Source organism: Drosophila navojoa, chromosome 3, assembly GCF_054131105.1.
Source record: "Drosophila navojoa isolate 15081-1374.11 chromosome 3, UAZ_NAV_1.0, whole genome shotgun sequence".
NCBI classification, from domain to species: domain Eukaryota; kingdom Metazoa; phylum Arthropoda; class Insecta; order Diptera; family Drosophilidae; genus Drosophila; species Drosophila navojoa.
This window is the reverse complement of record NC_142891.1, coordinates 5,251,412-5,261,438: the sequence shown is the minus strand read 5'-3', so window position 1 is coordinate 5,261,438 and position 10,027 is coordinate 5,251,412. Positions and strand designations below refer to the sequence as shown.

Here is a 10,027-nt window from a genome sequence, read left to right as displayed (position 1 = left end):
TATTTTCTGCAAATTGCTAAAAAATACAACAAAAAATTCCGACTCTAAACTACAATATATATAAGTATAATCAACCCTTTTTAAATTTCAGTATTTATAATACTTCTGACTAATCTTGTTTCCATATTTCTTGCTGGAACTATTAAATATACATATTAACTGAATTGCGCGTTGTGTAGTTTTTTTAATTTTCATTCAATTTTGATGCATCCCTGAAGTAAAAATACTTACTTTGGGTGCCAGCATATCAGTATTTTTCAACAAGATGGCAGCTCGGTTGTTATTCACAGCGATGAGTGGGACGGCCGCCATGAAACGGTCACATTGCACTGCTAAGAATATAAAACGCAGGCACGGCGTTCCATTTATCTTTGGTAATTTTACTCCTCAATTCATAAAAACAAAGTGAAAATTAAAAATGACTTGAATAACATTTAGAATACATAACCATCTTTTTTTTTTGTTTTTTTTTTTGTGATTTTTTTTTGCACGTGAATAGTATTTCTAAGTATTTAGCCGCATAAGTGAAAACAACAGCAACAACAACAACATCTATTGCTAGAGGAACGCCAGCCAACAAATTCGATGAAAGCCGGTGAAAATGTACAGCTAATGAAATTAAAGAACATGTTTTAACGCAATCGCGGTGCAGCTACGGCAAGGCAGGCGGCAATCGCAGCAGCTCGTCCAGCGCAGTATCCGATTAACGAAAACTGTCACTAAACGTTTATCTACACTTTTCCATTGCCCATCCATTTACACAATGGAGGCGCAAAGACTTTATATACAAATTACGCTACTCTCATTGAAATCCGCGTCGAACTTGTCGACCCGTCGCATACATGAGATCAATACAGGTATTGGTGAACTGCGTCAGCTGCTGTCGTGCGCCGTCTGCTGCAAGCTGCTAAATGATCCCTACAAGCCGAAGGGACGCCGTTGTGGCCACCATGTTTGCCGGCTGTGCTTGCGTGGACGCAAAAATCTATGGCCCAGTTGTCCGCAGTGCAAGGACTGTTCAGATTTCCGTACATACGAGGAGAACAAAACAATGGCTCTGCAGTTGCTGTGCTATAAAACGCTCTGTGTGCACCTACGGCAGTCTGCCCTGTACTCGGAGTTCTTTCATCTGCGACCGGACATTAAGACTTCAATCAACATCGAGCGGAAGCCACGGATTCGACTCCCGAATAGATCGACACAGTGGTTCATCGAGGAAGGCGCCAACTATGAGAGTATGTCTGAAACATTTTTGCTCCAGCCGGATTTGCCGTTTCTCGCAAATGCTCCATCATCGTTGCCAGCGGAGACGCCTCCTACGACAGCGGCCACCACTCCTGAGCTGCCGTACGAGCAACATATGCCGAATCAGTTATCTATTACAGACATTGAGCTGGAAGCAGCTGCAACTGGGGAGCAAGCACAGTATGCTCATCCATTGCCCATGATGACATCCGGAGCACGAATGTTGACACACACTCACATCGCACCCCAACCGCAGCAAGTGCTAATTCCAGCGGATGAGCCCATGTTGCCAGCGGGTTACATCGAATCACCGTGGTCGGATCAAGTAGATCTATCGGGAGCTTTTACAATACCTGCAGATTATGTCAACAGCACGTCCAACTATACAACCTATGTAATGCCGAATGGCGAGGTGCATATGGCCCCTATTGGTCAGGTAGTGCAGCTATCACATCAGGAGCAGCTATCAGAGCAGGATCAGCTATCTCAGCAGGAGCAAGTGTCACAAGAGGAGCAGCTCGGAGAAGTCGCAGCAGTTGAGCCTATGGAAACAGTTGAGGCTGACGAGCCAATTGTCGCCAGCACCTCCAAGGCGACAGCTTTTAAGCCAGTGGATACCAGTGGCTCCATAAAACGTCGTCGTGCACAACTGTTGCTCGACCATATGGAGGATGAGGAACTTTTACCAAGCACTAAAGCCGTTGCACCAACAAGCACGCTCACAAATTTGCGTAATAAGAAACCCACGATAATCTCGTCGGTTCAGGTGAAGCCACCAACAGCAACAGGATCACCCATAAGGACAGTAGCAGCTGCTCCAATAGCTACAGCTCCTGCTCCAGTGGCTGCAGCTCCAATAGCAGCCGTTCCAGCTCCAATATCTGCAGTTCCAGCGTCTCTAGCTACAGTTCCAGCGTCACTAGCTGCAGTTCCAGTACCAATATCTGCAGTTCCACCTTCCATGGCTATAGTTCCAGCTCCAATAGCTACAGCTCCAGCTTCCGTAGCTGCAGTTCCTGCTCCGATAGCTGCTATTCCAGCTCCAATCGCAGCAGTTTCGGCTCCAATCTCTGCTCCAGCTTCAAAAGTTATAGTTCCAGCAGCACCCAAGCCTGTTCCGACGACTGTTGCCAAGGCTGCCCCGAAGTCTGCTTCGACGACTGCTCCGAAGTCTGCTTCAAAGACTGCTGCCAAGGCTGCTGTCAAGCCTGTTCCGAAGCCTCCTGCCAAACCTGTTGCCAAGCCTGTTACCAAGCCTGTTGCCAAGGGTACTTCCAAGTCTGCTGCAGCAGCTCCTATTGCAACCGTGACCAAAGCTGCCCTTCCTGTGGCTGCGTCAGTCGAAGCAAAAGCTCCCGTGGCTACCGCTAAAATGCTGACCATGCCAAACACATCCACGCCGAAGGCGACAGTCCATAAGCCTAAGCCCAAGGACGCGCGCATGTCACACATCTGTCGCTGTGGCACCACCTCGGCACCTGGTAAAGCGACCTGTCGCAATTCGCGCTGCACTTGCTATGTGGCGGGCAAATCGTGTGTGGATTGCAAATGCATTGGCTGCAAAAATCCACATCAGGATGCAACTGATACGAGTGATGACGAGGACTTTAACATGGATATAGAAACAGAGGTGGCACCAGCCGAGGAGCCCGCTGAGGAGCCCACTTCAGCATCAACTGACATGCAATCGGGCTTCACGTTGGTGCCCCTTGACAATCTGCAGCAATCGCAGCATCCGCTGGTCCTCATGCAAAACGAGAATGGTCAATACCAGGGTATGTTAGCGGTCCGAGTATAGTTTCCCTTGGTCTTTGACAATATTCAGTGAATAATTTATCTTGATCTTTCACGGCAGGCTTCAACATATTCAATGGCAGCGAGCCCGTCGATCCGGCCACGCTTGGTTTTCAGCGCGTACCGTTGCGCAGCAATGATGGGAATTCATCAATACCTGAATTCGCTTACATTATGCCATCGCCGACGGTGGAGCCAACGACAGCCACAACGGAGCCACATCCACCACCATCACCCACAATGGAGCGCCCGGCGAAGAGATTCAAGAGCTTCCGCAATAGGCTAGACATGGAACGTAGTGTGCTAAGAAAGTCGGCTGATATGCTTGTCAGCGCTGGTAATGCTGCTGCTGGCGACGGCAGCATGGACGGTGACAAGGATGAGGCCATTTTGGAGCGTATCTTCTCGGATTTGTAAGCAATGAGTGTAGTAGACGGGCTAACCGGTCTAGCGATTTGTACATGGTCCTCGTTTTATAGTTGCCATTATGTTCGTTTAGTTGTGTATGTTGTAAATATTTGTGCGTAGGTAGAACTGTGCGTGTCCCTTCATGTATGTGTGTCCTGTACCTGTGAACGCATATATACCACCATTTGTATATATATTTATGATATCCTAACTCCGATTCAGGTACAGGACAGACCATTTGTCTTGTCGGTTGCGATCGACTTAAGCGCTCATCCCCTCATCTCATCTTATTCATTTTATTTCAGCTCTTCTTTTAGAATCACAATCGTAGCTTACACAGTTTATTTTTGTTATATTGAATTTGATTAGCTGGTTTAACCAGCAGCCCAAGAAATCCACATTTACTCATCTACACAGATCAGTTAGGATCATCACACTTGAAGGCGTTGCGAGAACAACTGAAATTATTTATATTTTATCCAATGTAATTCCGTATGTATTTTATTTGATCCTTATCTATCCCTAAGTGATATATAATGTATGTTTACGTACATAACAAGCAAAATAGCTTGATAATCTTTTTACGCTTAAGTCGGGCGCCGCAGTGCAGGACTCGAACGTCTGCACCAACTGAAGGAAACGGAAAGCAAAGCAATTTGAATTAACTACTCGTTCAACGAAATGTAGTTAAAGTCTAAAACCAAGAATAATTATTATAATATGTATTATAATAATTATTTATCATTAAATGCTTTGTATGCGGCCGCTGTAAACCAAAAAGGAAAAACTACAAAACAATTTTTTTCATAGTTTATAAGGAAATTTTTTTCATAGATTTAAGAAAATTTTTTTGTATAGCTATAAGACAATTTTTTGTAATATGCTTAAGTCAATTTTTTTTTCATAGTTTTAAGTGCAAAGTTTTTCATTAGTTTAAGGCGATCTTTTTTTTTCATATCTCTAAGCAAATTTTTTTGAGCACGAAACATTTTATTTTTAAACATTTTTTTTTAGCACGAAACCCTTATTTTTTTGAGCACGTGAAAACAATTTTTTTTTTTATTATTTTAAGATTGTTAATTTAGTTTAAAATCCTAATTGAAAAAATGTAATGAAATGAAATGCAAGTCAAACAATAAAAATGAAGCTAAAATTTGAATTTGAATGAAATCTGATTGTTGAATCAATTTAAATCCCGCAAACTTATTGCTAAATTATTAATTGAAAAATTCAATATAGATATTATTGAGCCAATTTTATACAGCTTAAAATTTATATAAGACTTATCTGTGAAATTAACCAAGACTCCAGCTCATCTACACAGCTCAATCGTTATATAACTACAAATTCTTCAAATAATATGGTTCATAATATATGTATCTAAGCTAAGAAAAATTATATCATTGCCATAATATCATATTCGTAGAATTTGCAGCAGCCAAAGCTGGTTAGCAGTAGATGCAAATGGAATGTCAGGGAATTTATATAAAGTTCTCGATGCGATGCTGCTCAAATTTAATGGCTCAGCCACGCGCTCACTCAATTCCCAGATTTAAAAGGGGGAGCAGAATAAACAGCATCGAGCTCGACTCAAATTCGGTTTAGCTCAACATTAGCCGTGCCCTTTGATAAGCGCGACGGATGCTGATGCTGCGGCTGGCTGCTGCTGGCTGCTGCTGTGCTCATCATTATCTCTTGATTAACGCAGCGGACAGTCGTCAGTTCGACTTCGAATCCGTGTGGAGGCAGCAGCAAGTGCGCATCCGTCATCAAGTGCGTGTGTTCTTGTTGTTGTTGTTGTTTTAGTTCCTCAACTGATAAGCAAAGATTAATATATTCGAAATCGCACAAAGATGAAAGTGCTGATAGTTTTTCTCGTGGCGTACCTAATCCTGGGCAGCGTGCGTGCGCAGGATGAAAACGGTGAGGCGATGTGCAAATAAATATATATATATAAGTTGATAGTTATCTATAAAGTTCAGTTGAACCTTGTCACCCGCAGCAGAGGCCAATGATGAGAACGATGAGGCGCATAATATTGAGGCAGCCCAAAATCGCGTGGCCGCACAAATCGAGGGGTTGCTGGAGCATTACAAGCAAGAGGATCCAGTTGGAGTGCCAGGTGCACCCATACCGGATCCAATGGATGTGCCCGATATGGCCAAGAGTCTGGGCATGGCCAATCTGAACATGATGAAAGTGAAGGCCTATGGGCTGTCCAAATTTCGCATATCTACCGTCGATGTGGACTTCAAGAAGATGAAGGCAAGTGACAAAGGAAAAAGCTCAATCTCATAGTAATCCTTTCCATCTGGTTTATTGCAGGCAGAGGCTGGCATACAGCTGGACCAGATGCTGGTCAAGGGCAACTATGTACTCAGCTCCTTCTTCTCTAAGGCCAACGGACCGTTCACCGTCATCCTGAAGAAGGTCTATGTCCGTTGCTCGGTGACACTCGGGGTGGAGCGCGATGGTCATCTGACCACGGAGCACATTGACATGGACATTACCTTCGGTGAGATGGCTATGGATTTCCAGAATCTTGGTTTCTTGGGCAGCGTCTTCCAGAGCATCATCAATTCGGCTCCCAATCTGGTATTCGATGCCATGAAACCGTTTATGCTGCAGGAGGCGGACAAGCAGATGCGCAGTGAGATCAATACAAGGATTGAGAAATTCATGGGAGACCGCCGCATGCCCAATTCGATAACCCCGCTGGACAGCGCCATTGCCGGTCTACGCAAAATGGTTAGAGAGAAGGGCTACGATCCGTATCGCTTGGAAGACAAGAATCGCACCATGGGCGTCTTCAGTGTGCAACTCACCAACACCTGGATCACGGGCTGTTCGAGTTTCTATCGGGTGGGCAATGTGACTGCCGCCATGCACAACAACACCATGTCTATGCGCATGCAGTTAGGCACACAACAGATCACCGGAGCTGGACAATGGGAGGTTGGATTCGGCCTGATGACTCGAGTGGGTCATGTTCAGTTCACGGTGCAGCATATCCGCGCTACGGTCGAGATCAGCCAGCCATTGGACACACGCAAGCGACCACAGATCAACGATCTTCAATTCGACATGGGCAACATTCAGGTGCGCTGCGATGGAGCCGGCACCCTGGATTATGTCATGGAGTTTGTCGTCAATGTGCTGCCCAATCTGTTGCGCTATCAGATCATGGATGCCATCGAGAATCCCATTAAACAACGTGTCCAAGAGAAATTCAATGCCATCGATGTGGAGGAGGTACTCAAGGTGGCCTTGGAGAAATACAAAAAAGATGGCTTGGATTTCATCTACGACTACAAGCTAGATAATTTGCCTTTTAACTAATTGTTTTTTTTTTGTAAAGCTTCCTTTTTATATATATGTAAATCTTAAGAGTTTTACTCTGCAATGTAAGCATTACTTTGCTAATTAAATACATTCAAATACAATTACTCCAGCTCGAATCTCGAATCAATTATATAAAATTATAATAGAAACTATTCGCTAAAGTAATTGTTCAGAATATCGCAAATTATAAATATTTGATATATATAACTAAATTGTGGAGAGGAATAGAGCTCAGGGCTCCTTGACAGCAAAGCAAAGCAACTGCAGGCGCATATTCCGTTTGACACGTTCCAGAATTTCATCCGCTTTGCGCTTCTGCTCGCCATTGAGGGGCGGACTAATGGCCTCCAAGGCCTCCATAAAGTAATTTCTATCGATAAAATAATAGATGGAGTTATTCGAATAGCAGATGAATAGAATTCAACTCACTTGGCGGTCTCATTAGCATAGTTCTCGAGGCCATCGCGCAGCAGTCGTATGTCTACATTTGCTTGAATAGCGCCCGTGTAGCTGAAATGCTGGACACAGCTCATCAGGCGAGCCAGCTCCTCCGATATAGTCTGCACAATGGACTCCAGTATAGGACGCAGCAACGCGGGCGATATGCTGTAGATCTCGGAGTAGACACCCACTAGATTGTCCAAGCACTCGTGCGCATACGGACGCAATTGGCCCAGGCCAATTTCCATCTCGTGATCCCATTGAAAGCGACCGAGATACATGGACGGTTCGATGGTGCCCACCAATGGATCACCCTTATGCTCCACATACTCCTCCAGCAGATTGGTAAACAATTGATTGGCATTGTAGCGAGCCGTCTCAATGGCCAGCGTGGGCAGTGGATAGCCATGGCGCACAAAGATTTCGCCAATATGCGCAAAGAAACTCTTGTTGCAATACGCGTAGTTGGCCAAGCAGCAGAGCATGCGTTGCTCCCAGTTGAGAGCAGCGCCTCCACCACTACCACCGCCACCACCCGACACCGATTCCGGTTGCTGGGCATTGGGAAAGCCCAGCAGCTGCGATACATTATGCGTGGGCGTCTCGTCGTCATGCGAGGGATAAGCCAGCTCGGCAATAACGCCGCTGAAAGTGGACAGCAGCTCTTGCAGGCGTTGGGTCACTTCGCGCTGTCCATCCGAATGGGGCTCGAGCAGATTACCCTCACGCGTTTCTGGCTGCATGCATACGGTCTGCACCTCTTCCAGAGTTTCCACTAGCAGTGCTTCCAGTGCAGCGGGCAGTTGAGTCGCACCCGGATAATCCTCTACGGTCGTTTCCCATGTCTCCTGTGCGCCTAACTTCTTGCAACGATCGGTGGCTCGTTTGAATATGATGGAGAAGCAAAACAGACGCACTTCATCAATGAGCTTCTGTATGATATCCAGTGCATCCGAGGGCAGATCCAGACCGATCAGCGTGGCATAAGCAATGCGCGTGTAACGCAAACATTGCGGAATCCACGGCAAGAAATGATGCGTAGCCGACGAGGAACCAATCGGCCAGGATAGGCCGCTCGACTGCCGCAGAGCACGCTGATCTGCAGCAATGAGAATGGTCAAGCGAAGATAGACACAAAACTTCTCGATGGCAGTTAAGACCATGCGCTTAAAGTCACCCGGCTTGGGATCATGCGGTCCACGTAATTCGCCCGTGAAATACAGCTGACCCAGGCGCCACAGATCGGGTAGCTGGGAGGCGGCTATGTCGCAGAGCTCCTCGCAAAAGTTTACACGATTTGGCGGCTGATTGGGATCGCGGCTCTTGGCCTTCTCCTGTGTCGCTGCATCTTTAGTAGCATACTGGTCAAAGGTCTGACGGAATGTGGATTCCAAGTACTTGGCGCGTGCTTCGATGGCATCCCATGCGGGATCCGTATTACGCAACCGGTCGCCAATCGCTGTGCCGCTCTGCTGCAGCTCCAGGCTAGTAAGCGCTTTGATTAGCTTCTTTTGTTGCTCTACGCTCTGGGGCATCTTTACCACCTTCTCGTGCAGTTGTCTACGGATCAATAATATGCGCTGATCCACCTCCTCGAGCACTTGACGGAAGATGGCCAGTTCCGTTTTCCCAAACAAATTCTTGGCACGCGAATAGTCATTGACCACAATGTCATATTCCCCAGCCTTGGCTCGCCGATCCACGCTGTTGGGCAAGCAGAACAGAAACTTGTGACGTGACAGAGCGAAGAGTACCGACCGTGTGGAGTCTGCCTTCTCCTTTCGCACCAGCACATCAGTGAAAATCTTTTGCGATTCACTGATAGAGTCTGCAAACGATAAGTAGAAGTAGCTATATAGATGATTTTTATATGCATTAACTACTCACTCTCAATGGACTGCTCGAGTACTTTAAAAGGTTCTTTGCCATACAGTTTGACATCCTCTTGGAATTTATCGCGTATGTTCATTAGCGTGTCCAGCTGATCGATCACCGAGCCCGCGTTTGATTTCAAAAAAGAGAGTTGCCCCTCTTTCTGGCTCTCGACCTTACGCTTTAGGTATGACAGACCCGCCTTTAAGTCCTCAAATGAAGTGGCCAGATGATTCTCGAGCAAAAACCAAGCGGGTGAGAAATTTTCCTGAGACAAATCGCCACAAGCATCGGGAAACAAATCGCGTAGGTCTTCTGGAATTTTTTGTTCATTCCCCTCAATGGATAGCCCCAAAGGATCTTCCTGGGTCAGACCCGATTGAGTAAGAGTGCGTCGACCCCAGGCAAAGTTTTGCGACGGCGATTCCTCTATCCACACAGCCGACTCTTTAAGGGGTCCAATTGTCTCATGGTACGCTCGAAATTGAACCGTAGATGTCCCCACGCCTCCGCTGATGGTAGTGACTATAATATCACCCTTACCCTTGGCTGGGCCAGTGCGTGCAATTATTTTATTCGGTGATTTCCACTCTGCTGACAGCAGACAGTCGGATCCACAGATTTTAAGACCTGAATATGCGTTGAAATAGTATGAGAAAAAGAAACAAACGCCGATGACCAATGTTTTATTTACCAATGAGATCCTGCGCACGACACCCCAGAAATTCGCCACGAATGATGACGCGGGTACCGGGCGGACCTTCCTTAGGTGATAGTCCCGTTACCACCGGCTGCGGGGCCATCACGTACAAAATAAATAATAATAATAATGAATGAACAACGCCTACAAAATTGCAGCCGGATCAACAAACTCGATGCTTTTTCGATAAGCGTGCAGTGTTTACACACCATTCTATTATGCTAT

General features: G+C 46.0%; 3 protein-coding genes across 3 annotated transcripts; 2 read left to right on the top strand and 1 right to left on the bottom strand.

The window, feature by feature from the left end:
- Positions 1 to 261: 261 nt before the first annotated feature.
- msl-2 (male-specific lethal 2) lies at positions 262 to 4,014 on the top strand. Its single transcript, XM_089257406.1, has 4 exons — positions 262 to 374; positions 500 to 3,020; positions 3,101 to 3,452; positions 3,753 to 4,014. The coding sequence occupies exons 2-4, from the start codon at positions 764 to 766 to the stop codon at positions 3,814 to 3,816; spliced, it is 2,673 nt and encodes an 890-aa protein (XP_089113532.1). The 5' UTR covers positions 262 to 374; positions 500 to 763; the 3' UTR covers positions 3,817 to 4,014.
- A 1,126-nt stretch (positions 4,015 to 5,140) lies between these two features.
- LOC108649315 (uncharacterized) lies at positions 5,141 to 6,900 on the top strand. Its single transcript, XM_030386540.2, has 3 exons — positions 5,141 to 5,370; positions 5,450 to 5,716; positions 5,777 to 6,900. The coding sequence occupies exons 1-3, from the start codon at positions 5,301 to 5,303 to the stop codon at positions 6,784 to 6,786; spliced, it is 1,347 nt and encodes a 448-aa protein (XP_030242400.1). The 5' UTR covers positions 5,141 to 5,300; the 3' UTR covers positions 6,787 to 6,900.
- Positions 6,787 to 10,016, bottom strand: Sec5 (exocyst complex component secretory 5). Its single transcript, XM_030386531.2, has 4 exons — positions 9,797 to 10,016; positions 9,118 to 9,732; positions 7,219 to 9,058; positions 6,787 to 7,159 (listed from the first exon to the last, which is right to left on the bottom strand). The coding sequence occupies exons 1-4, from the start codon at positions 9,903 to 9,905 to the stop codon at positions 7,021 to 7,023; spliced, it is 2,703 nt and encodes a 900-aa protein (XP_030242391.1). The 5' UTR covers positions 9,906 to 10,016; the 3' UTR covers positions 6,787 to 7,020.
- Positions 10,017 to 10,027: the final 11 nt, after the last annotated feature.